At 48.2% G+C, this 27,998-nt stretch overlaps 1 protein-coding gene across 1 annotated transcript in view; it reads left to right on the plus strand.

The window, feature by feature from the left end:
- spag16 (sperm associated antigen 16) overlaps window positions 1-27,998 on the plus strand; it is a 1,547,331-nt gene that overhangs the window by 948,877 nt on the left and 570,456 nt on the right. Inside the window, exon 12 of the mRNA XM_085985427.1 lies at window positions 806-991. Coding sequence (XP_085841553.1) covers window positions 806-991 — 186 coding nt within the window. The remainder of the gene's footprint in view (window positions 1-805; window positions 992-27,998) is intronic.

The raw sequence follows: 27,998 nt of genomic DNA on the forward strand, positions 1-27,998 counted from the left end.
AAGGGCAGCAGGTGCATGGGAATACCACCACCTCCAAGTTCCCCTTCAAGTCACACACTATCCTGACTTGGAAATATATTGCCGTTCCTTCATTGTCGCTGGGTCAAAATCCTGGAACTTCCTCCCTTACAGCACTATGGGAGTACTTACACTACACAGCCTGCAGTGGTTCAAGAAGGCAGCTCACCACCACCTTCTCAGGGGCAACCAGGGATGGGCAGTACATGCTGGCCTTGCCAGCGAAGCCCACACACCATGAATGATTTAAAAAAAAATAATATTTATGGTCACAGAATATAATATCTATGCCAAAGTATTAAAATGTATGTTAGCCATTCAACCAGAGTTTTGTAGGTTAAAATCTCAGCCTCAAACTGACTTCTGATTCCTGTATCCTGACTGAAGAAGTTATATCACTTTTTGTTGAACCTCTCTGAATTAACCTCTGGGCCTGTTGTAGGCTAATTGATAGATATTAATTGCGATGATTAGTCAACAACTCCATTATCATTGTTTCTTCCAACTACCGGGATGGTAGAAAGCGAACTAGGTGGACCTTGGTCTACTTTCGTCTAGCAATTGCTATCTTTCTATGAAGCAATCTAACAGAATGCTTTATCTCAGACAAGAGGAAATTAAATTAGTGTGATCTGTTCTTCCCAGAGTAGGATTCTTTCTGTCAGTTTGTCATGCATTGATGAGCTGGAATGTCCCACCCTTCTGATTGTAATATGAATGCATACAGGAGACAAAATCAAAGAGAAACACTATCAAAATCTCACCCTATTATTTCCTTTTTCTGCAGTGGAAACATGCTTGCTACTGCCAGTGGAGACCAAACAGTGAAGATATGGGATTTCGCAAAGGTTGATTGTGTACTCACATTTACAGGACACCTTCATGCTGTCTGGGGCTGTGCATGGCACACCTGTGGTGACTTTGTAGCATCTTGTTCCATGGATAACACTGTTAGGATCTGGGATATTAACAGGTGAGGAAATATTTTTCTTCATTCTTTTTGTAGTTCATTTTTCAGATATTGGCTGTTAGTTTATATTTGATACCACAAAGTTTCACTCAATGAATTTTCAGTGTAATCTTATCATGTACTAACCACTCAGCTTACACTGGCTCTTGGTGTTTACCATTAACTTGATCTCACCAAAATATGAAACTAAACTACACCTACAAACTCTACTGTATAAATACTAAAAACGATAATGGAAATGGTTACAAGGTAGTGCTTCAGGAAGGTTTCATGTGAATGTTTATAAACCACTCAGATTTTGCTCTTGTGGTTCATGGTGTCATTTGATCTCTAATGAGGTGACTGACTTACAAACACTTAAAAGTATTCATTATTTCCTGTATTGCTCACTTTCGCACATCATAGGAGCTTACTTTGTTAATCAGGAATAGAATATTGGTAGAGATGGATAGTACTAAAAGGTCAATGTGCAATTGAATACTGATACCTCATATTGTTTTATTCAGTGTGCATGGAAATGATTCCTTCAAAAGCGGCTTGAAAGCTGGGAAGTTTAGAACCTTTAGGCCAAACCTACAATGGCTTTGGAAAAGACCTGCACCTTCAACCCTGGTGCTGTTGGTACTAGTAAATTTACTAGTACCAATTTAGTATTTGTGTTTGCATATTTATAATGAATAGAGAAGAAATACTCCAAGGGATTATGTAACAGGACAGGCCAGGTTTAGTTGATCAATATTTGATTTGCACTCCACAAGAAAATTTCTTACACAACGTGGTTGCAGCTAAATTAACAGTTTTGTAATTTTTATATAATAAATCTGTAATTTTCTAAGCCATTGTGAAGAGAGTAACACCAGATGTTTGTGTGATTATGAGTTAAGTGTACTGTAGATCCATGGAAACTGTGAGATGCAGAAGCCAACAATGAATAAGGAAAGATATTTCATGAATGTATATAAGGTACTGTGAACTAAGATGTCTTCTTCTTCTTCTTCTTAGGCAGTCCCTCGGAACCGAGGATGACTTGCTTCCACGCCAAAAATGAGTTCGATGGTGACTAATGAGTCCAATGCGGGACCTACAGCCTCTGTCACAGGTGGGGCAGATGGTGGTTGAAGGGGCGGGTGGGTGGGGTGCTTGGGTTGACGTGCGCTCCTTCCACTGTTTGTGCTTGGCTTCCGCTTGCTCCCGGCGAAGAGACTTGAGGTGTTCGACACCTTCCCGGATGCTTCTCCTCCACTTTGCGTGGTCTGGGGCCAGGGATTCCCAGGTGTCGGTGGGGATGTTGCACTTTTTCAAGGAGGCTTTGAGGGTGTCCTTGAAGCATTTCCTCTGCCCACCTGGGGCTCTCTTGCCATGTCGGAGCTCCAAGTAGAGCGCTTGTTTTGGGAGTTTTGTATCGGGCATGCGGACGATATGGCCCGTCCATCTGAGCTGATCGAACGTGGTCAAAGCTTTGATGCTGGCGATGTTGGCCTGAGCGAGAACACTGACGTTGGTGCGCCTATCCTGCCAATGGATTTGCAGGATCTTGCGGAGGCAGCGTTTGTGGTACCTCTCCAGTGCTTTGAGGTGCCTGCTGTACTGGTCCATGTCTCTGAAGCATACAGGAGGGCGAGTATCACTACTGCTCTGTAGACCATGAGCTTGATGCTGGGTTTGAGGTCCTGGTCTTCAAACACGCTCTTCCTCAGGCGACCAGAGACTTCACTGGCACACTGAAGGTGGTGTTGGACTTCGTCATCGACGTCTGCCCTTGTTGACAGTAGGCTCCCAAGGTATGGAAAGTGGTCTACGTTGTCCAAGGCCTCGTCATGGATTTTGATAATCGGGGAGCAGTACTGTGTGGTGGGGGCAGGTTGGTAGAGGACTTTTGTCTTACGGATGTTTAATGTAAGACCCATGCTCTCGTATGCTTCGGTGAAGGTGTTGACGATGGTTTGGAGTTTGACCTCAGAGTGTGCACAGACGCAAGCATCGTCTGCATACTGTAATTCGATGACAGAGGATGGGACGACCTTGGATCTGGACTGGAGGTGACGGAGGTTGAACAGTTTCCCGTTTGTTCTGTAGATTAGCTTCACTCCAGCGGGGAGCCTACTGAGGGTGAGATGGAGCATTGCAGCCAGGAAGATTGAGAGGAGCGTTGGTGCGATGACACAGCCTTGCTTGACCCCGGTCCGTACGTGAATTCGGTTTGTGGTGGATCCATTGGTCAGGATCACGGGGAGGGGGGGAAGGCAACTTACCCGCAAGGTCACTGTGAATCTGTTCCTGGCTTTGATCGGTCTGACTCTTCCTGTTGTCCAAAACCTTCTTCACAGTCTCCAGGAGGCCAAAAGTGTGGGCCATGTTGTTCAGAACAGCAGCATCTGAAACCAAAGCACAAACACTCTGCAATACCTCTTTAATCCAGAATAGGGATCACTGGTTATTAAAAACCCCACATAATCCATCAGCCTGCATCTCCACCGAAGTACATCTTCTCCTAAAGGCACTGACCGTTGCTGGGATAGTTCTGCAGTACCTGCCAACCATCCAGTGCCTCATGCAAGTGCCCATCCTTCATGTGCAAGGCATTATCAACAGGTTACTCAACTGTGGAGGGCATCACAATTAAGCCTGATATCCTCACCAGACATTCACACATACCAGCAGGGAACACTGGTTGTGATCAGGAGTAGGGATTCTGGCTGTCTTTCCCCCCCCCCACACCACTCTAGTAGTGCCACAACTACAGTCCCATCATTAATTAGCTCAATATAGAGCAGGGATCAAACCCGCAACATTCCTGGACACTATGGCTCCACATCACATCAGGCAGTGGATTTAATAATGTAGCCATCTCAGCAGCCTATCCAATAGATTTCACTTGAAAACGGAAAAAAAAACAAATGCAGTGACTCCATAATTATGGATGTTCATTTTTTTTTAAATTCGTTCCTGGGATGAGGGTGTCGCTGGCGAGGCCAGCATTTATTGCCCATCCCTAATTGCCCTTGAGAAGGTGGTGGTGAGCCGCCTTCTTGAACCGCTGCAGTCTGTGTGGTGAAGGTACTCCCACAGTGCTGTAAGGGAGGGAGTTCCAGGATTTTGACCAAGCGACGATGAAGGAACGGCCATATACTTCCAAGTCAGGATGGTGTGTGACTTGGTGGGAAACTTGGAGGTGGTGGTGTTCCCATGTGCCTGCTGCCCTTGTCCTTCTAGGTGGTAGAGGTCAAGGGTTTGAAAGGTGCTGTCTAAGAAGCCTTGGCCAGTTGCTGCAGTGCATTTTGTAGCTTACTGAGGGTGAGATGGAGCATTGCAGCCAGGAAGATTGAGAAGAGCGTTGGTGCGATGACACAGCCTTGCTTGACCCCGGTCCGTACGTGAATTCGGTTTGTGGTGGATCCATTGGTCAGGATCACGGCTTGCATGTCGTTGTGAAGCAGGTGGAGGATAGTGACAAACTTTTGTGGGCAGCCGAATTTGAGGAGGACACTCCATAATCCCTCACAGTTGACAGTGTCGAAGGCCTTTGTGTGGTCAAAGAAGGCCATGTACAGCAGTTGGTGCTGTCCCCTGCATTTCTCTTGTAGTTGACACGCGGTGAAGATCATGTCCATTGTGCCCCTTAGTGGGCGGAATCCACATTGCGACTCTGGGAGGAGCTCTTCAGCCACTGGGGGAAGGCGATTGAGGAGGATTCTTGCAATGACTTTCCCTGTGGCAGACAGCAGGTAGACTCCTCTGTAATTACCACGATCAGACTTGTCACCTTTCTTGAAGATGGTCACGCTTACGGCATCTGAGATTCGCTGGCATGCTCTCCTCCTTCCAAATAAGAGAGATGAGTTCATGTATTCGTGCCAATAGTGCTTCTCCGCCATGTTTTAGCGCCTCGGCGGGGATTCCATCTGCTCCTGAGGCCTTGTTGTTCTTCAGTTGTCAGATGGCCTTTTCAACCTCATGCCGGGCTGGGGTTGTGCTGAGGTGGTGGCAGGTAGCACGCTGCGGGATGGAGTTGAGGACATTCGCATCGAAGACAGAATCTCAGTTGAGATCTTCGAAGTGCACCCTCCAGTGGGCACTGACTGCCTCTCTGTCCTTGATGAGTACCTCTCCGTTCTTGGCCCGCAGTGGGGTAGGACCTTGGGTGCTTGGGCCGTAGGTGGTCTTGACTACGCTAAAGAATCCACGCATGTCGTGGTTGTCGGCTAGCTGCTGGATCTCCTGCGCTTTCTCCACCCACCATTTGTTCTTTAGGTCGCGAGTTTTTTGTTGGACCTCGGCCTTCAGGCGTCTGTAGAGCTGCTTTCTTGCTCTCAAGTTCAGTTGCTGTTTCCAGATCAAAAAGCCTTGCGCTTGCGGCTTATTAGCTCCTGGATCTCCTGGTCGTTCTCGTCGAACTAGTCTTGGTGTTTCCTGATCGAGTGGCTGCGCGTCCCTTCACAGGTGCTGATTATGGAGGCCTTGAGTGCAGACCAGGTGCTGTGGACACTCTGTGTCTCTGAATCACTGGGAGTCGTCAGGTTGGTTTTGAGGTGCAGGCTGAATAGGGCTTTCTTAGCAGGGTCTTTGAATGCTCCAGCGTTGATTTTCCTGCGGCATTGCTTCTGTTGCCACTGCTGTTTTGAGGCTACGTTGATGGAGATGACAGAGCAGATTAGGCGGTGGTCTGTCCAGCAGTCGTCAGCTCCTGTCATGGCACGGGTGATGCAGACATCCTTGCGGTCCCTCGCTCAGACGATGACGTAGTCCAGCAGATGCCAGTGTTTGGAGCGAGGGTGTTGCCATGAAGCCTTGTACTTGTCTCTCTGATGGAACAAGGTGTTGGTTATGACAAGCCCATATTCTAAGCATTTCATCAGGAGGAGGGTGCCGTTGGAGTTGGCTTTCCCTACCCCCTCTCTGCCGATCACACCTCCCCAGAGGTTTGTGTCCTTTCCAACTCTGGCATTAAAGTTGCCAAAGAGGATCAGCTTGTCGCCCGTTAGGCCTCGGGACAGGGATTGTTCGAGGCTGGAGTAGAATTCCTCTTTGGTCTCGTCTGTGGCTTCCAGTGTTGGGGCGTACGCACTGATGACTGTAGCGCACTGGTTCCGGGCTAGGGTGAGCTGTAGAGTCATGAGGCGTTCATTTATTCTGCAAGGGGAGTCTCTGAGACGTTCAACTAGCTCATTTTTTATGGCGAGGCCTACCCCATGGAGGCGGCGTTCTTCTTCAGGTTTGCCTTCCCAGAAGAAGGTGTAGCCACCCCCTTGCTCCTTGAGCTGGCCTTCCCCTGCCCACCAGGTCTTGCTTAGGACGGCGATGTCTATGTCGAAACATCTCAGCTCCCGGACAACGATAGCAGTACGGCGTTCCAGTCTGTCGCTGTTGTCCATGAGGGTCCTGACGTTCCAAGCCCCGAACTTCATTTTAAAGGGTGAACAATGTCTGTGTGTGAATTCTTTTAATGTGGGGTGTCTGTTGCACACCAGCCACCAAACGGGCTTGACAGAGCAAGGTCTTGGTCCAATGGCAAGGGGATCCAAGATGATTGGAGACCAGGCTCTGCTACATCGGCCTAGCACACACACACAAACATACTCCTACTGTCCTCCTCCCTCCTTCCCGCAGGTCCTCTCTGCCTGGGTTTCATAGGCTGCAGTGTGGTCCTCCCGACCCCGCTGCTGGTCCACGCTGCGCCACTCCTGGGCCTCGACCTCGCTGCTGGGCTCATCCTCGCTCCTGGGCCTCGTCCTCACTCCTGGGCAGATGTAAATCTTACCTCAATCAGTATTGTTAGTTCATAATTTGTATATTGGGTGTAAGTAAACGCAGTCATGAAATGTCTTAGCAAATGCATCCACTGGCTAATGAAATACAGAAGAATAGCTAATGTCAGCACTAGATACCAATGGTGTGAATGAAATGTTTTTAAGTGTAATTTTATTTATCTTTTTAGAACCATTGATATAGTCTGACCCTTGGTACTGTAGAGGAAGAGTATTTCCTTGACCGTGAGCCCGATTACCAACGGTTTTCATTTCCCTTTTATTATTTATATTTATTTTTATTTCAGTTTTGGTTGCCTGTTCAGAACAGTGTTTATGTCTGAACTTTAGCAGTGCACTGTGAATATACATCCATGTTTTCTTGCAATTTAACTCAGTGTGTTTGAGGGAAAAGATACATCTATTTTCCTATATAGCCTAAAAGGCTTGCACACAGGTCAGCACAATCAGGGTTAGTTTCAGTTTTGACTTCATGAATACCAAAATTTTACAAATTGCAAAGTCACAAGCTACATATTTATATATAATCTAGGCTGACACTCCAGTGCAGGACTGAGGGAGTGCTGAACTGTCAGAGGTGCCGTTTTTCAGATGAGACATTAAACCGAGGCCCCCGTCTGCCTTCTCTGGTGGACATAAAAGATCCCATGGCAGTATTCAGAGAAGAGCAGGAAAGTTCTCCCTGGTGTCCTGGGCAATATTTATCCCTCAATTAACATCACTAAAAAAAAACAGATTATCTGGTCATTATCACATTGCTGTTTGTGGGACCGTGCTGTGTGCAAATTGGTTGCCACGTTTCCTACATTACAACAGTGACTGCACTTCAAAAGTACTTCCTGAGGTTGTGAAAGGCACTATATAAATGCAAGACTTTCTTTCAATTTATGTTTTTGAGCATTGTACGAAGTCATGTTTTTTCTAACCTTCCATCTCCGTTTTTAGTAACGGATTGGCTTACATTTTATTTGCTGTTAATTTACACAGGCTAATTTATAACATTACTAGCTGGAGTGCCCGGCGGTGCCGAGGGTTTTTTGAGGGCATGTTGTTGTTGGAAGAGAGAGAGAGAGAGACTGGGGGGAGAAGAGAGAGACTGGGGGAAAGATAGCGACTGGGGCGAAGAGAGAGAAAGAGAGAGAGACGGGGGAAGAGAGAGAAAGAGAGAGAGACTGGGGGGAAGAGAGAGAGAGACTGGGGGGGGAAGAGAGAGAGAGAGAGACGGGGGAGTGAGAGAGAGAGAGACTGGGGGGAGAAGAGAGAGCTGGGGGGGGGAGAAGAGAGAGATGGGGGGGGAAGAGAGAGGACGGGGGGGGGCGGGAGAGAGAGAGAGAGTGGGGGGGAGAAGAGAGAGACAGGAGGGGAAGAGAGAGAGAGAGACTGCTGGATTTAGTTTGGGAATAGCCTGGAGAGAGAGGGGGGGAAGGAGCGCCTCAGGCCTGGCCGGATGGACCCCTGCGAAGGAAGGAAGGAAAGAAGAAGGCGAGCTCTCCCTCCCTCTCCCCACACCCTCACTCTTTCCCTCCCTCACCCTCTCTCTCTCTCCCTCCCCCTGTCTCTCCCTGCTTTACTCTCTCTCCCTCCCTCCCCTCTCCTCTCCCTCCCTGCCCCTCTCCTCCCCCTCCCTCCCCCTCTCCTCTCCCTCCCCCTCTCCTCTCCCCTCCATCCCCCTCTCCTCTCCCTCCCCCTCTCCTCTCCCTCCCTTTCTCCTCTCCCTCCCTCTCTCCTCTCCCTCCCTCCCCCCTCTCCTCTCCCCTCCCTCCCCTCTCCTCTCCCTCCCTCCCCCCTCCTCTCCCTCCCCTCCCCCCTCCTCTCCCTCCCTCCCCCCCCCTCTCCTCTCCCTCTCTCCCCCCCTCTCCTCTCCCTCCCTCCCCCCTCCTCTCCCCCCCCCTCTCCTCTCCCTCCCTCCACCTCCGCGGATCAGCGCCTCAGGGCCGGCCGGTGCGTGGCCTAGCACGTGAGGCCCGGCCGGACTCACCTTAGCTCTCTCCCTCCCTCTCTCCTCTCCCTCCCTCCCCCCCTCTCCTCTCCCTCCCCCCCCTCCTCTCCCTCCCTCCCCTCTCCTCTCCCTCCCTCCCCCTCCGCAGATCAGCGCCTCAGGGTCGGCCGGTGCGCGGCCTAGCACGTGAGGCCCGGCCGGACTCACCTTAGCTCAGGTCGCGCTCCGGGCCGACGTTGACGCACGCGCTGACTCCCGCCCCGCCAGCCTTTACTAAGATGGCGGTGATGGCTATGCTCGACTCAGTCCCGCGCCGCCAGCCTTTACCAAGATGGCGGTGATCGCGGGGCGGGACGGGCGGTGCCTAGCTTGGGCGTGGCTGGCTAGGAGAGGCCGAGGCTTCGAGGCCTGCAGGTGGGGAAGCCTCCAAGGTTGTGGCGCCCGGCGAAGGTAGCGAGTCAAGAGGAAAAAAAGAGGGTGAAAGGTAGGAAAATTAATCAGCTTAGAAAAAATATTTACAAATTCATTTACTTTTTTTAAAAACAATTTCCCCTCCACACACACAGAAAGTGGGAAAAATAAACACACAGAAAGTGGGAAAAATATATCGTTAGGAATCAAGATGGCGGCCACTCACCTCAGCTCAGAAGGATTAGGACCGCCCACACACGCAATGAAATGCCCCCCGTGATGCACCGATTGGTCAACCATCAGGTTAATCCCCTGTACGATTGGTCAACCATCACGTCACGCAACGCTAATGAGCGGAATGTTGTCGTTTTTTGAACCTTTTTTGTATACTGTCTGAACAATTTTTGTCTGACCAAAAAGTAAATATGCCTATTAGACTCCTCTAATGATAAGCTTTCTTTTGATATAACATGTGTGTAGGTACGCTCTATAACTTTTGATTGTATAGCCAGACAGACAGACAGATAGACAGACAAACAGACAGAAAGACAAACAGACAGACAGAAAGACAGACGGACCAACCGTTTTATATATATATAGATAACACAACGAACATCTGTGACTCACACAGCAATCGCTGAGTAACTTCACGGTCATTTTACCAGAGGCAGTAAAGATTCAAAAGCTGCATTCTTATTATTACTTTATGAATTCCTCTGAGTCCCTTACACTGCAGAAAATCAAAGATTTGTGTTTGCGAAGTAAAGGAGATGCTGATTCAACAGAATCTCAATAAATTTCTCATGCTAACATCCTCCAAACTTTTACATTATACTGTCAAAATATTCGATTACGAGGTTGAATGCATGCACTTGTCATCTAAAGAAAGGAATTCATTTTGGAATGTTAAAACCATGACTTATTCCTGACTTTTACAGTCCAGTCCTCATTGGAACAGTTGAAATATGAATTGAGCTTTTACAGCAGAAAAACTTTTTTTTAATGCCAAGAACATATAGAAAAATACTATTCTGCAACAGGATGCTCACTGCATACCTCTCTGATCTGACGTGTGAACCTAGCAAAATCAATGTGATTGGCACATTTAGAGCAAGTGTTGTCAGTCCTGAAGCATACTGTAGGGCAGATATTTCTTTCACAGTGTAGACTGCCTCACTGATACTAATCTTCAAGCAGGCACTTTATCTACCAGCAGACTCGCTGAGCAGTCTGTAGTTTCATTTGACCTGCATTCTAAGTTAAATTAAATTAAACGAACCTAAGTGCCATAAATATAAGACAATCACCAATAAATCCATTAGGGAATTCAGGAGGAACTTCTTTATTCAAAGACTGGTAATAATGTGGAACTCACTATCACATAGAGTAGTTGAGGCAAATAGCATAGAAACATTTAAGGGGAAGTTAGATGAGTACATGAGGGAGAAAGGAATAGAAGGATATGCTGATAGGGTGAGATGAAGTAGGATGGAAAGAGGCTCGTGTGGAGCATAAACACCTGTATGGACCAGTTGGACCAAATGGCTTGCTTCGGTGCTGTAAAATTCTATGTAATTCTGTTTGTACTCACTGAATTTTATTCTCGTTACTTTCTATTGCAGGTATACGCAAAAGCATTGCACTTCACTCAGGTAGCCACTATACTGCAGATATGAAACCATCAGTATAACTTAGGATTGTTGGAGCTGGCAACCCTGAATGATACTGTTGGTGCTGCTTTGGACTTTGGCCAGGGGAAAATACAGTTCATATCCTTGTACACATGCAAAGAGCTTGGGTCACTGGCATGTAAAAGGTGTTTTAAGTTTTAATGTGATTGGAAATTGTCCTGTTGGCTTTCTGCTGACAGTGGAAAAAAATTAAATTGAAGTTTTTAGGCAGTACAGAAGATTAGATGAATATAAATGAAAAGTCAAGTTTAAATTTCAGAACAAAGGGCCACCTGGGATCTTCTCTTTGCTTGAGCTGCAGTTCTGCCCTTTGTTCACTGCACTTCAAATTACTTAATTGTATGTGAAGCACTTTGATAAATTTCTGAGAAACACGACAAGATGCTATATAAATACAAGTTTGATGCAATCTACCCTCTCTACTATGCATGACAGTATGCGTGCGGTTTGATCTCTCCCTCAGCAGCATCAGCTCAGTCTGTACTGTTTAAGTCCCGGTTTTCAGTTAGTCATCATCCTTTGTCTCAACTGCTGCTTCAACAAAAACTTTTTTTCTTCCTTTTAGGTAGCAAGAACTGAAGTCAGAAGCCACTGTTTGATGGCATCTAATCCCCCACCCCATGCCTCTTCCCCTTCACTTTCTTCTGCCTCTTTCAACTGCACTCCTGTCCAGATGCCTGTTTGCCAGACTTTCACTCTTGCCTCCATCTGCTTCTCCTTCCACTCAGTGGTTTGTTCTCAACAAAGGCCCTAGAGCCACCCCCCACCCCATGCCACCATCACAAAGAATTCCAAGCTCAACAGGAAGCCGAGCTCATCTTATGTCACCTTTGCCTCTATGCCTTTCTTTTTTGGTCAGGAGTCTCTCGCCCTTGGTACTGACCTCTTCTCTTGTCCCAGCTTTCTTGATACCCGGGCCTCTTGCCTTCTCTCAATCTTTTCATTACAAATGTAGTTGTGATATCATCTATCTAAGTTTCTCAACTCCTCTTATTCACTCTAATCTATTTCTTCTGAAATTGTAGCCCTAATTCTGTCAAGTCTCTTTTCTGACATGATCATCAAACCTGCTGACAAAGGTGCAATGTTGTGGTAGAAGGACCTCTACCTGGCTGAGGCGAAGGCCTACTACCTGACTATGGCTTTCCACGGACATCTATTACAGGTCCGCAGACTCTCACAACTACCTGACTTGTGCTTCTTTCAACCTTGCTTCCTGTAAAGACTCCACCCCTTTCTTCCAGTTTCTTAGTTTTGTTGCATCGGCTCTGATGACTCCACTTCTGGCAGTAGAGTTTCTGAATTGTCTTCCTTTTTCCTTAGCTACGTCTTCCCCTTGGTCAACAGAACACTTGACTGTATTTTTAGAATTTCCCATGCTTGCATTCTAACCCCTCTCCCTCCTCTCACAACAATGACAGAGCCTCTTTGACCTCATTTTCCAGCCTCTGCATTCATAGAATCATAGAAACTTACAGCACAGAAGGAGATCAATCAGCTGTCGTGCCTCAGCTGGCTCTTTGAAAGAGCAGTCGTGCTTACTCCCACATCCCCGCTTTTTGTCCGTAAACCTGTAAGTCTCTAATCCTCAAGTACCATCTACGATTAATGCATAATGACCCCCGATCAGGAAACTGGGTTGGCATCATGGTGGATTGGGGTGGTGGGCGCTGGTCCTCCCCCCCCACCACAACCCTGTAGGGGCAGAAAAATTAAAATGTAGCACAGTAGCTCATTTGCTTGTATTTCCAGGTTCACAACATTTGTATTTGCCTGGTGCAAGCCCAGCCCTTGGCAGGGATCTGCATCCAAAGTTGAGGGGGAAATCCTACTACCGCCAGGCCTGCAGCAACGGGAACAGCTGCCTGCTGTGGGCTCTCCTGGTTGCTATCCAGAGTAATAAAAACCAGAAGGCCTACCTTTTTCTGGGTTGTGTCTTGTTGCTGCCAGGCCCCTTTGATATGAATGGGTTAGATGCAGGGCCTGAAGTCTACTTTAGGTGGGAACCCTTCCTAATGGCTTTGGGGCATGAAAATGAGGCAGGAGACCCCGTTACCCTTTAACAGCACTCCCACCTTATTTGCATCAGATTAAAATACTTGCACCTGCTCAAGTTGCAACCATTCCACCCACTCTCTCCCACTCAAATGGGGCTGCTCAATATACCAGTGCAACTCAAGAGGGCAGTGACCCACCATCACAAGTCCTTTTTTCACAATTTTGCAGCTTGGAACTGAGAAGAGGAAAATCAACCTTATTATCTTTCTTCCTCCCCTCTACTTTGTACTTTGTTTAGTTTAATTAAATGGCTAACGTATCTACCACTTCCCAGTTCTGACAGAGGGTCTAGACCTGAACACGTTAACCCTGGCTTTTCTCTTTATAGATTCTGATGGACATGCTGTTTATTTCAGATTATCAGTGTTTGCAATATTTTTTCTTTTTATTTGTGCTAAAATAAATTGTTATGCTGTGCACTTTACACCCAAAGGCACAGGATAATATACACTTGAGAAATTTGCTCCATTTTTAATGAGTCTTTCTTTAATAAGGTTCATTGTTAAAACTTGTTAGGGGGTTGTCAATCATTGTAACATGTTAAGCCCGATGTAGGAGGCTAGAAGTAGATTTTGGAACCAACATCTGAAAAGATTTTGACAGGTAGGCGAATAATATTTACTTGATGTATGAACTTAACTGATTTTCAAGAAAGTTAATGAAGGTGTTGCATCACTGCCTGCATATGCCAATATAAGATGTTTGTGAACATTTGTGAATCTCTGCCCATCGTGCCTATTGAACTCAGAGCTGGAGAACTCCTTGTGCTCCTTTAAAATTACAGGCCATGATTTCAACATTGATAAATCATAGAATTCTACAGCACAGAAGGAGGCTATTTGGCTCATCGTGCTTGTGTTAGCTCTTTGAATGAGCTACCCAATTACTCCCCTGCTCTTTCCCGATAGCCCTGCAAAATTTTCCACTTCAAGTATTTATTCAATTCCCTTTAGAAAGTTACTATTGAATCTGCTGCCACCACCCTTTCAGGCAGTGCATTCCAGGTCACAACAACTTTTTTTTTATTCATTGATGGGATGTGGGTGTCGCTGGCTAGGCCTGCATTTAGTGCCCATCCCTAATTGTCCTTGAGAAGATGGTGGTGAGCTGCCTTCTTGAACCGCTGCAGTCCATATGGTGTAGGTACACCCATAATGCTGTTAGGAAGGGAGTGCCAGGATTTTGGCCCAGCAACAGTGAAGGAACGGCGATACAGGTCCAAGTCAGGATGGTGTGTGGCTTGGAGGGGAACTTGTAGATGGTGATGTTCCCATGCGTCTGCTGCCCTTGTCCTTCTAAGTGGTAGAGGTCGCGGGTTTGGAAGGTGCTGTTGAAGGAGCTTTGGCGAGTTGCTGCAGTGCATCTTGTAGATGGTACACACTGCAGCCACAGTGCGCCGGTGGTGGAGGGAGTGAATGTTGAAGGTGGTGGATGGAGTGCCAATCAAGCGGGCTGCTTTATCCTGAATGGTGTCGAGCTTCTTGAGTGTTGTTGGAGCTGCACTCATCCAGGCAAGTGGAGAGTATTCCATCACACTCCTGACTTGTGCCTTGTAGATGGTGGAAAGGCTTTGGGGAGTCAGGAGGTGAGACACTCGCCGCAGAATTCCCAGCCTCTGGCCTGCTCTTGTAGCCACAGTATTTACATGGCTGGTCCAGTTCAGTTTCTGATCAATGGTAACCCCCAGGGGTGCGTAAAGCAATTTCTCCTCAATTCCCCTCTGATTCTTTCGCTAATTATCTTCAATCTATGTCCTCTGGTTAATGACACCCCTCCCTGTGAAAACAGTTTCTTCCTATTTACTCAGTATTTGAACACCTCTATATAATCTCCCCTTAACCTTCTGATGTCCCTTAAGATGTCCCTGCAGCGATGCCTGAGAATGCAACAGCTGCCCCATTCTCAGGGACTTCATCAATCCTTTGAGGGTGCCTGCTGGAGTGGGAAGGTGCTTCATCTCACCCCTCTCCCTCAACTAAATGAAAAGCAATTTGCATGAGAGAGTCCATACTACCTCCGCCATGCGGAATAAGCCTTTTTGATAGTACTTTTTCGGCCTTACGTGTCAACGCTGGCTCTTTGAAAGAGCTATACAATTAGTTCCACTCGCCTGCTCTTTCCCCATAGCCACGCAGATTTTTCCTTTTTAACTATATATCCAATTCCCTTTTGAAAATTACTGTTGAATCTGCTTCCACTACCCTTTCCAGATCATAACCACTCGTGGCGTTAAAAAAAATTCTCATTTCCCCCCCCCCTGGATTTTTTGCCAATTATCTTCAGTCTGTATACTCTGGTTACCGACCCACCTTAAAGTAAAAACAGTTTTTCTATATCTACTCTATCAAAACCCTTCATAATTTTTAACACCTCTATTAAACAATCCCAGCTTCTCGAGTCGCTCCACATAACTCAAGTCCCTCATCCCTGGTACCATTCTGGTAAATCTCCTCTCCAAGGCCTTGACATCCTTCCTAAATATGTTGATTTAGACAGTATTCAGCGATGACCATTGTCAATATTTAATCAAGAGAAACATAACAAAGAAATAAAGAACTTGCATTTATATGGTGCCTTGTTGTGTCCTCAGGGTGTTCCAAAGTGCTTCAGAGTCAATAAATAACTTTTGAACTCGAGCCACTGTTGTTACGTAGGCAAATATGGAAGTCAATGTGCTCACAGCAAGATCCCACAAACAGCAAATGAGATGAATGACCAGTGAATCAGTTTTTGTTGTATTGATTGAATGTTGGCCAGGGAAAACTCTTGTTTTAATAGTACCAAGCGCTCATTCATGCCCTGAACAGGCAGGTAGGACCTCAACTTAACATCTCTGACAAGTAACCTTCTTCAGTATTGTACTGAAGTGTCAACCCGATTGCGGTTTGAACTCATAGGGGATGATTTTCCCAGATACTTTAGGTGCTAAAGAGCCTCCGAGGTGGCCAGTATGGGGTCTTGAGCTGAAACAGCGGTTTAGCCTGCGTTTGTCACAAGACACCATCTTGGTAAAGGAGTTAAAGCTTGCACTAGCAACTGCCACCCAGAGGACCATTAAGGGGCTGATTGCCACTTAAATTCCCAGCTAGTGCTCATTAAGGAAGCTGCATGGCATTTTGGTGGCTAGCGCTTGACCTAATGCCCTCTCCTAACAGCGACCAGCTGATTGGGAGTAAACAGTCATTGCAGAGGATTTTGAGCACTACTTAAAGGCACATCACCTTTTACTGTTCACTTGCTGCTGGAGGGTTGTCAAAACTTCATCAACATTTATTCTGGAAATTCTGAGGACTTGCCCTAACAAGAGTAAGTGTTGTGCTACTCTACCTTATTGGACACCTTATAGGAGTCACCAGGAGGAAGGTTGAGCTTGGTCATGGACATCTTGCTGGTGTCACCCTTGCTCTGCAGGAGGAATAGGAGAAGGACATGAGGCTAGGCAGAGAGCAGCACCAGTGGCTGCTAGAGAGAGGGACAGGAGGGTGAGGTGGATTCCTTCCCCCCTGTGGGTACAGGGCATTCCTCCTCCTCCGGATCGCCTCCAGTGCTGCGTCCGAGAACCTGTGCGCCCTCTCACTTGGCCCCTGAGTCATCCTGAAACAGGCTGCTGTGTGTCAGCCAGCACACTCCACACCTTCAGTGGAAGTGGGTGCGTGGAGCCCACATATACAGCTCCACGAAAATTGCATCTAATCAGCGCTTGAGTGCTAAACCTGCAGGTATCTGTTTTAGCACATCCAGGCAAATTTAAATTATGGTAATCAGTAATTAGGACCACAAATGCTAAAACCAGCCTTTCAAACAGGCGTGTCTTATTAGCACAGCATCCACTTAGCGCCTGTTTTCACCCTTTCACCAAAATAACACCCATAGGGGAAGAAATTGAGTATAGCCCTGTTTGGGGCGCAAGCCTAGCCAGGGTGCCCCGGAAGCATTCGCGGCCGCCCGCCGGAAATTGAGTGGTAGCGCCCCAAAGGGAAGCGCGGCGCTACTGGAGGCGCCCCGCATCCCTCTTGGGACGCTGCGACTGAATATCGTAGCGCAACGTGCTGCGGCATGTTGTGCTGCGGTATTCACAGAATCACAGAATCACAGAAACCCCACAGTGCAGATAGAGGCCATTTCGGCCCATCGAGCCTGCACCGACACATATCCCACCTGATCCCCGTAACCCCTGCACCAACACATATCCCACCCTATCCCCGTAACCCCATGTATTTAATCCCCCTAACACTAAGGGTCAATTTATCATAGCCAATCAACCTAACCTGCACATCTTTGGCCTGTGGGAGGAAACCGGAGCACCCGGAGAAAACCCACGCAAACACGGGGAGAATGTGCAAACTCCACACAGACAGTCACCCGAGGCCGGATTCGAACCCGGGTCCCTGGCGCTGTGAGACAACAGTGCTAACCACTATGCCACCGTGCTGCAGGCCTCCCTCCCCTTCTTAAAGGGGAGGGGCCTTGTGCAGCGCGACCTGGGGCCCAGCTGGGCCCCCGAGGATCGGGAGTGCAGGCAAAAGAGCCTGGCACCGAGGAGAAGTGTGGGGCTCTTGGAACGCAGCCGGCACTCCGCGGGGAGGGGGGTGGTTCAGGAGGCCCGGGATGGGAGTGCAGGCAGGTGCTGGCAGGCGGCCAACAACAAAAATGGCCGCCCCGCACCTCTCCTTTAATTTGCGCCTCCCCGGCCGCAGGTAGGCCCCCCTGAACCGGTCGGACATAGCATCCAGCGGTAAATCAGGGGGCGCTGCCAAATATCACAGCCGGGGCGTCAGCGGGGCGTTGCACACACCGATGATGTCATCGGTAGCGGCGCAGCGCTAATGGTTAGCGCCACCACTAACGTCCCGCGGAATTTAGCGGGAGACATGGACAGTGCCGCGCCCGGGCGCCAGTTGACGTGCGACCCACTTAGCGCCCTCTTAAGGCGTTAACGGGTGGCGCAGCCAACTGAATTTCTCCCCCATAATCTTCTGATTCAGAAACCAGAGTGCTACCAACTGAACCAGTCTGGTATGATTTCTATGTTCAGATTTTGGCTACTTTCATTCTTCAGAACATAGATAAAAGCAAAGCAATTTTTAAATCTCATATTGATCTCTTCTCTTTTACACTGATGACTGTGTCAGCGCTGCTTCTTGTTCACCCTCTGATCTTAAGAGTTTTGTTAACTATACTTCCAGTTTCCACCCATCCCTTACCTTTATGTGGTCTATCCCTGATTCTTCCCTTACCCTCTTCAACTTGCCCCTTTCCATCTTGGGCAATGGGTTTTCCACAGACACCTATTGCAAGCCCAGTGACTCCCACAATTACCTGTAAAGACGATATTGTTTTCTCCCAGTTTCTCTGTCTCCATTGCATCTGCTCTGATAACTCCCCTTTCCATACCAAACCTTCTCAAGTGTTCTCTCTTCTCCTCAGCTGAGGTTTCCCTTCACAATGGTCAACAGGACCCTTAAGTATGCCCCCCACCATATTTTTAATAGTAGAGAGTGCTTGTGATATGTTGTGGATCAGTCATCATCTGGGGAGGAAGGGTTGATATTTCAGATATAGACCGTTCGGTCAAAACACAGTTCTGGCTGGGTTGGGGAGGAACTGTATACCTGGGGTGTTAGCCTGGTTTTTCTTTTCTTTCCAGGGCTGATGGACCTACTATATGTTTCTAGAAATTTCTGTTTTCATTTCAGACCTTTTCTCGTTCCCCAATTTTGTGCATTTTCTCTACTTTTTCTTGTATTTTCCTTGGCCAGGAATTTCCTCAGAGGTCCTCCTGCTCTGCAGCTGTAACTTCGCCAGAAGTACAGCACAAATCCTGTTTAAACTGGGTCTCTGATTAGGTTATGAGGCAGATCGGCAGCGTTTCCGAGGAAATTGCTGGCCCATGGCTTTTCACCATCTTAGCTATTTGCACATTCTTTTGTTCTTTAAAGCACTTGAAAGGACTTGCATTTATATAGCGCCTTTCACAACCTCAGGACCTCCCATAGTGCTTTACGCCAATGAAGTACTTTTGAGGTACAGTTTTGAAGCTGGCTGACTTAATGTGTATTTCCATTTTCTGTCTTTGTTTCAAGTTTCCAACATTGCAATTTTTTTCTTTTTGTTTGCCTTAATGCTATTTAGTGAGTGGTCACGAAATGGTAGTTCCAAAGATATTTTTTATCTCAAGGGGGATGGAATTCAAAGGGGTGGAAGTTATGTTATGGTTGTATAAAGACCTGGTTAGACCCCATTTAGAGTGCTGAGTTCAGCTCTGGGGAGCTCAGGAAGGATATATTGACCTTGGAGGAGGTGCAGCAGATTCACCAGAATGATACTGGTGCTGAAAGGGTTAAATTATGAGGACAGGTTGCATAGACTAGGCTTGTATTCCCTTGAATATAGAAGACTAAGGGGTGATCTAATTGAGGTGTTTAAGGGTGAATAGAGAGAAATGATTTCCTCTGGTGGGGGAGTCCAGAACAAGGAGCCATAACATTAAACTTAGAGCTAGGCCGTTCAGGGGTACTATAGGGTGGCCAACTCTGGTTGGACGTATTCCTGGAGGATTCATCACATGACCTCCCACCTCCAACCACATTTTTTTCCCAACTGCAATATTTTTATAACTAATAAACAAAACTTAAAAGAAAATTAAAAATAAACACACAATTTCTTTTAATGCCCCTATGATTTTTCTCCTGGGTTGCTCGCAGCGGTGCCCAGGAGATTAATTTAATTCCTGGAGACTTCAGGACAATCCTGGAAGGTTGGCAACCCCAGGGTGATGTCAGGAAGCACTTCCTCACACAAATGGTAGTGGAAATCTGGAACTCTCTTCTCCAAACAACAACAATGCCTCATCCAAAAGATGGCACCTCCAACAGTGCAGCACTCCTTCAGTACTGCACTGACGTGTCAGCCTGGATTATGGGCTCCAAATCTTTGGCGTGGGACTTGAACCCACAACCTTCTGACTCAGAGATGGGAGTACTATCCACTAAGCCATGGTTGACACCCTAGGAGCACCTTCGAGCAGGTAGAACCCAAAACTGTTTATATCAGCTGTTGTGAAATTTGTATTGCATAGGTTGTACAGTACAGAAACAGGCCATTTGGTCCAACTGGTCTTTGCTGGTGTTTATGCTCCACAGGCGCCTCCTCCCACTCTACTTCATCTAACCCTATCAGCATGACTTTCTATTCCTTTCTCCCTCATATGTATATCTAGCTTTCCCTAAATGCATCCATGCTGTTTGCCTCAAATATATGCAGTAGTTGCACAAAAGCAGGAGGGCTGTCACCGTCTGCTGAGTCAAGGGCTAATTGGGATCAAATGGAGAAGTGTAGAGCTTTGATTTTTTTAATTAATTAATGGGATGTGGGTGTCGCTGGCAAGACATTTATTGCCCATCCCTAGTTGCCCTTGAGAAGGTGGTGGTGAGCCACCTTCTTGAAACGCTGCAGTCTGATTAATAGCCCCTTAAATCTCACTGAATTTGCAACATTTATCTATATGGCTGAAGGCAGTTTATAAGCACCCCTTGAATTCCTTGTAGGAGGATACAAGATCTCGATTTGTTTTTGATCCTCTAAGTCTAAGATTTGAGACCAGCAAGTGAGGATCTAGCCTACTTTAGATCCTCAAAGAGTTGGCTGATAGACCATAGAGACTGGGTTGTAATCCTTGTGGTGGACTGCCAGGGAATGGACAGGAAGCTACAACTTGCCTTATACAGGGCTGGATTTTAAGTTTGAGAGCGGGGGAGGGTGGGCGGGGGCGTCCGGTAGCGCGCAGAAACCCGGAAGTTAGTGCAACGCATCTGTAAGTGGCTTTATACCCAGCCACTGAATTACCATATAATTACCGGGTTTCCCGACCAATTAGCGTCAGCGGAAGTGATGACGACCCGCATGACGCGATTTCAACTCCAGTATTTAAAGGGACAGTCCAACCATGTAATTTGAAAGAGTTTGGAGTTGGGATCCAAAGGGAAGGAAGTGGGAGAATGGAGTCAAGAAGGTCAAAGGCTCTGGCTCAGTTCAGTGACGCCTCCCTAGATATGTGGCTGGGGGCTGTGAGGACCCAGAGGGATATACTGTTCCCTAGTAACTGGAGGAAGAAGCCAGCTGGGAACTCCAAGAAGGCATGGTTGGAGGTAACGGAGGAGGTCAGCAGCAGGAGCGTGGTGCCACAATCCTGGATACAATGTCGGAAGCGGTTCAATGACCTAAGCAGGGCAGGAAAGGTGAGAGCAATGGTACATTCACCTACATCATAAAATAGTGTAAGGATAAACCCAGCAACTACAGGCCAGTCAGCTTAACCTCGGTGGTGGGGAAACTTTTAGAAAAGACAAAATTAACAGTCACTTGGACAAGTGTGGATTAATTAAGGAAAGCCAGCTCGGATTTGTTAAAGGCAAATCGTGTTTAAACAACTTGATTGAATTTTTTGATGAGGTAACAGAGAGGGTTGATGAGGGCAATGCGGTTGATGTGGTGTACATGGACTTCCAAAAGGCATTTGATAAAGTGCTACATAATAGGCTTCCCAGCAAAGTTGAAGCCCATGGAATAAAAGGGACAGTGGCAGCATGGATACGAAATTGGCTAAGTGACAGGAAACAGAGGCCTAGAAATTCGGTGGGCTGCGCCACCAGTTAGCGCCTAAAGAGGGCACTCAGTGGCTTTAGTGCCACTGGCCATGCCTCCCGCGATATTTAGCGGGGCGCTAATGGCGGCGTTAGCCTGTAGTGCTGCGCCGCCACCGATGACGCCATCGGTGTGCGCAGCACCCCGCTACCACCCCGATTGCGATATTTGGTCGCGCCCGCCTCTGTAACGCCGGTCGCAAATCGTGCCCGGTTCACGGGGCTTACCTGTGGTGGTAGTGGCGCAAATTAAGGTGGAGGTGCGGGGCGGCCATTTTTTTCGGTGGCCGCCTGCCAGCACCTCCGTCCCCGGCCTCCTGATCTCCCCCCCCCGGGCAGTGCCGGCTGTGTCCCGAGGGCCCGGCACTTCTCCTCGGTGCCGGGCTCTTTTGCCGGCACTCGCAATCGGTCATCGCGCTGGTGCAGGCCCCTCTCCCTTAAGAAGGGGAGGAAGGCCTGCAGTACCGCAGCGCGCCGTGCCGCAGCGTGTGGCGCTGTGGCACGTTGCGCTGCGATATTCAGTTTGAGCGCCCCAAGAGGGACGCGGGGCGCCTTGAGCAGCGCCCCGCGTCCCTCTTGGGGCGCTCATACTGAATTTCCAGCGGGCGCAACGGCTCCGTTTGCAGCGGTAATTCCAGCGCCCAGGCGAGCTTGGCGCCCCGTTTGGGGCTCCACCGAATTTCTAGGCCAGAGAGTAGTGGTGAACGGTTGTTTTTCGGACTGGTGTTCCGCAGGGGTCGGTTCTCGGACCACTGCTTTTCACGATATGTATTACTGACTTGGACTTGGGTGTACAGGACACTATTTCAAAATTTGCAGAGGACACAAAACTTGGAAGTATAGTGAGCAGTGAGGAGGATAATGACAGACTTCAGGAGGACATAGACAGGTGGTGGAACGGGCAGACACGTAGCAGATGAAATTTAACAAATGAGCGGCACAAGGCAGATGAAATTTAACGAGGGAAAGTGCGACGTGATACATTTTGGTAGGAAGAACGAGGAGAGGCAATATAATCTAAAGGATACAATTCTAAAGTGGGTGCCGGAACGGAGCGACCTGGAGGTATATGTGCACAAATCGTTGAAGGTGGCAGGGCAGGTTGGTAAGCAGTTAAAAAAGCATACAGGATCCTGGGATTTATAAATAAAAGCATAGGGCTCAATTTTGCCAGGCCCGAGGAGGCGGGATTGGAGGCGTGTGAGGTGGTAAAAATGCAAAAAATGGTGGGCGGGCCTGATCCCACCTCCGAGCAATTTTCCCACATGTGTGTTTTCTGACCCCGTTTCCATCCTGCCTCCAAGAGGCGGGATAGGCCCTTAAGGCCCTTAACAACCACTTAATTGCCTCTATAATCCCATTTTGAGAGGCCTTTCTGATTATAACACTTTTCCTACGTGCTGCACATCTCCTCTGGAACACGCCAATGAATCCTGGCAGCATCACAAGTGGATTGCTTACTAACAGCTGCAGCTCCACCATTAAAAAGGAGTTTTCAGCAATGTTCATTTGCAGGTGGCAGAACTTTGTTGTCTCAGGTCTGGGGGAACTTTTAGCAGGCCTACTCATTGTTGTGGAAGTTTGGAGCCTGACACCCATCTCCAGTGTGACCTCCTGGGAAACCCCTCTCTCCACCTTGAATGAGCGCTTCCTCAACTGAGGTATATACCAGAAGAATGGGAACCATTTATTTCCTTTCCTCCTGGACATCAGATTCGGACGAAGACCAGCCGCTTGTAGCAGCAGGACCCTGAGCAACAGCAGCACCAACTGCAGGAGCAACAGTAGGAGCTCCAAGCTGCTGCTCACCCACCTGAAGCTGCACAGGCCAGAAGGTGCCGGCGCCTGGAAGCACGTCGGCGCAGGAGATACCCCCAAAACAGGGTCTACAGACAGAGGATCAGCTAAACATAGAAACATAGAAACATAGAAGATAGGAGCAGGAGTAGGCCATTCGGCCCCTTGAGCCTGCTCTGCCATTCAATGCGATCATGGCTGATCATCCAAATTCAGTACCCGGTCCCTGCTTTCTCCCCATACCCCTTGATCCTTTTAGCCTTAAGAAATATATCCAACTCCTTCTTGAATATATTTAATGTATTGGCCTCTACTGCCTTCTGTGGTAGAGAATTCCACAGGTTCACCACTCTCTGGGTGAAGAAATTCCTCCTCATTTCTGTCCTAAATGGCCTACCCCTTATCCTTAGACTGTGACCCCTGGTTCTGGACTCCCCGACCATCGGGAACATCCTTCCTGCATCTAGTCTGTCCAGTTCTGTCAGAATTTTATAAGTTTCAATGAGATCCCGTCTCATTCTTCTAAACTCCAGCGAGTACAAGCCCAATCGACCCAATCTCTCCTCATACGTCATTCCTGCCATCCCAGGTATCAGCCTGGTGAATCTTCGCTGAACTCCTTCCATGGCAAGAACATCCTTCCTCGGATAAGGCGACCAAAACTGCACACAATACTCAAGATGTGGTCTCACCAAGGCCCTGTACAACTGCAGCAAGACATCCTTGTTCCTGTACTCAAACCCTCTCGCTACGAAGGCCAACATGCCATTTGCCTTCTTAACCGCCTGCTGCACATGCATGCTTACCTTCAGCGATTGGTGCACCAGGACACCCAGATCTCGTTGCACTTCCCCTTCTCAACTTAAAGCTACCTCAACATGACTGAGCAGCAGTGCCAAAGGAGGCTCCGACTTTCATGAGAGGTAGTGGGTGACATCTGCGCAATGCTGCAGCAAGACCTGTAGCCCAGAGCAGCAGGTGGACACTCCTTACCAGTGGCTGTCAAAGTCACCACCGCACTCAACTTTTTTGCTTCAGGCTCATTCCAGGGATCAGCAGCAGACACCAGTGGCGTCTCCCAGGCGGCCGCATGCACTTGTATCACGCAGGTAACCAATGCCCTCTTTGCCATCGCGCACAATTACATCAATTTCTCCAAGGATCAAGCCAGTATAACTGCGCATGTGGTTGGGTTTGACAATCTGGCAGGCTTTCCAAGGGTGCAGGGCATTGTTGACTGCCCTTAAGGCACTGCATCACAATCCAGGTATTTTTGTCAACCGCAAGGGCTTCCATTCCCTCAACGTACAGCTGGTGTGTGACCACAAGAAGGAGATTTTGCATGTTTGCGCCAAGTACCCTTGCAGTTGCTATGACTCCTTTATCCTGCGCCTGTCTAGTGTGCCTCCGCTCTTCAGTCCGACAGACCAACTTTTCAGTTGGTTACTTGGAGACAAGGGCTATCCCCTGAAGACGTGGCTAATGACGCCGTTGAGGAGCCCATCCAACGAAGCTGAGGAGCGCTACAACTCCAGCCACATTTCCACCAGATCAATAATCGAGCAAACCATCGGCTTGCTGAAGATGTGCTTCAGATGCCTTGCTAGATCAGATGGAGCCCTGCAGTACTCAGCAGCCAGGGTCTCCAGAATGGTCATGGTCTGCTGTTCACGTCACAACATGGCACAGCATCGTGGCTTGCAGATGCCTTAGGAACAAGTGGCTCATCACATAGCCTCCTCAGATGAGGAGGAGGAGGAGGAGAGCGACAACGAACAGCTTGCAGAGGCGCATCAACCAGCGGCAGCAGCATGCGAGCACATTGCTGCCCGGGATGCAAGGGGTGCACTCATCTTGGCCAGATTTGCTCAGCCTAGCCAATCAAGTACTTTTGCCTTGCAGCTTCTTACCAGAGCATCGACAATGGCCAAGAACCTGCAGATTCCTATTACTCTGACCACCATACTGACAATTGCAAGTCACCCTAAGCCCTCAAAGTGGAAGTCCCATTTGCGAAATGACACATGCCACAACTTCAACAGTTTGCCAGCAGAATTTTGTAACACAACAAGCAACTGATGGCATTTCAAAAATAAACACAACGGCCCAGAAATTCGGGTCTCCACGGGTGAGTACGCACAGGGTACTCACCCGTAAGCCCAATGGAAGTGCCGGTCTCGTGCATGCACTGCACATGCGCGGGAAACCGGCACTTCCGTTCCCCTGAAAGAAGGGGTTCAGAAGTCGAACGCGTGCGCAGGAGAGGCAGCGCGTGCGCATCGAACTTACGTTTTTTTTGCAGGTTTTCCCAGGAAGGTAAGTCTGCAGAAGTTAGACATGTAAAAAGCAGTCGCAAGGCCTGCTTTTTACAAGGTAAGTGGTGAATTAATTAAAATGAAAACATTTTTTCCACAGGTTTATTATTTATAAATACTTTAAAGAAAGGTAAGTTTATTTTTAGCCTTGTTAGAAAATGTAATTAATCTTTTCAAAAATGTAAATTGTTTAAAATAGTTATTTCATGTAATTTATAGTTTATTTTAAAAATGTGATTTTTTTTATTTATTTGAAGATTTCGTGATGTTTTGGGGCTTACAGAATTTATAGGTTTGACCTGTCAAACTTATGAATGAAGCATTCCCTGCTACCATTGCCTCTCCATGGCCTACATGATCTCAGGGGACGCTTCGAACTAACTGCACCCCTGGGATACGCAAGCACTGTGTGCCGGCAGTTGGAGGAGGCCCAGGATCGCAATTCCACGGGGGCCCACAGCTCAACGGCCGGCGCGGTAGGTAAGTGCAGGTCAGGGGCTTGCACCCACGGGAAGTCCCCGACCCGAATTTCTGGGCCAACATTACACCCAAGTGACTACCCTTGTGACTACTTGTGCATTATCTTCCTTTTACACGTGCTCCTATGTGGTGCTTCCCCTGTGGCTTCAGCAGACGTGGAGGCCCCTTGCTCACTTTCTTGCTGCTCCTGCCTCGACACCATTGGCGGACGTCCTCTGGGGTTGCGAGCCTGTGAGGGCTCGGCAAAAGTCTGCTGCTCCTGCGGCTGTGCAGGGGTTGAGACGCCGATCTCAGTTGGGTGGGGACTCTGGTGGGGCTCTGACCAAGGGCTCTGCAGTGGCATGGTCATGTGAGCACTTGCAGAGGAGCCCCCACTTCCTTGTTGTCTGCCACCAACATCCCTCTCATGGGTCAGCCCCACTTCAGAGCTAGCAAGTGGCTGGACAGCGCCTTTCTGCACTTCAGGGGGGCCATGAGGACCCATTTCTGCGCTGGAAGTCCAACTGGTTTCTCTGCTCAATAACTGACCATCGCTCCTCAAGAGATGTCAGTCTATTCTGAACAATGACCGTGTTTTCACGACCCTGGCGACTAAGCTCCTCCATGGCCGTAGCCATCCTCTCCTCTACGGTAGCCATACTTTCCACAGAGGTTGCCATCCTTTCCGTGGTGATGCGTTCATACGCCAATGCCTCCACAAAGGCTCTGCTCATGTTAGCGATGGACTCTTCCATTCGCTCCACACTCGCAGCGACCCTGGAGACAAAACCTGCCAGAGACTCCTGCACCTTTTCCTGGAGTTCCAGCATCACTCTTCTTCTGGATGGACCCGGAGGCACAGGTTCGACATGCAGCTGAGCCAAGCTGGCAGAGTCCTGTGCCCTCCGACGAGGACTCTCCACTGCTGTCCCTGTCTCCACCACCTGCTGATGCTCACTTGTGAGCTGTGATACACCAGGTGACAACACTACTCTATCTTGCGAATGTCCCACCGAGGTGTGAGTGTCTGCGCTGGTGCTGGGTGCGCTGAATTCTGCTGACACTACTGTTAGATCCATGTGTTAATGCAGACACGGAATGCAGGAGTTGATTTAACAAGTGTTTACTGAACAAAGTCTGGAGGTGAACTAACTACACAAGACGCTATACAGGCTTATATACCCGAGTGGTCACTACTGGTACTACAGTACACAGGGGCTTCAAAAACATAGTTCATCTTAAAGGTACATATACTACAATCCCTCCCTTTTTAGATAAATAGTACATAACATTTTAAGTAATCATTAAATAACATTTTTATAAGAACAATAATCTACACATTTGCTGAAGTTAATCAATTACAAATTCAGTCTCTCTGGAGGCTTCCTGACTCGGTCCGGATAACGCCTCGGTGGTGTAGTAGGTTTCGGTGGTGTAGTAGGTTCTTTTGGCAAGGTCGATTCGGCTTCAATGCCAGTGTCGGATTCATCTGGTTCCAGTATCACTGGATTGGAGGTAGGTACTATGGGGGCACGGTGGCATAGTGGTTAGCACTGTTGCCTCACAGCACCAGGGACCCAGGTTCAAATCTGGCCTCGGGCGACTGTCTGTGTGGCGTTTGCACATTCTCCCTGTGTCTGCGTGGGTTTTCTCCGGATGCTCCGGTTTCCTCCCACAGTCCAAAGATGTGCGGGTTAGGTTGATTTGGCTATGATAAATTGACCCTTAGTGTTAGGGGATTAAATACGTGGGGTTACGGGGATAGGGTGGGATATGTGTCGGTGCAGGCTCAATGGACCGAAATGGCCTCTATCTGCACTGTGGTGATTCTATGATTCTATGATCTCTGCTTCATCACTAGGCATATAGAGTTGTGGTGTAGGTTGTCCTTTTTCGGATGACTCTATGATCTGGTCAGCATGGTGCCTTATTA

The sequence above is a fragment of the Somniosus microcephalus genome, chromosome 4 (assembly GCF_052327205.1).
Source record: "Somniosus microcephalus isolate GS21.2 chromosome 4, FLI_Smic_1.0, whole genome shotgun sequence".
In the NCBI taxonomy this organism is placed as follows: domain Eukaryota; kingdom Metazoa; phylum Chordata; class Chondrichthyes; order Squaliformes; family Somniosidae; genus Somniosus; species Somniosus microcephalus.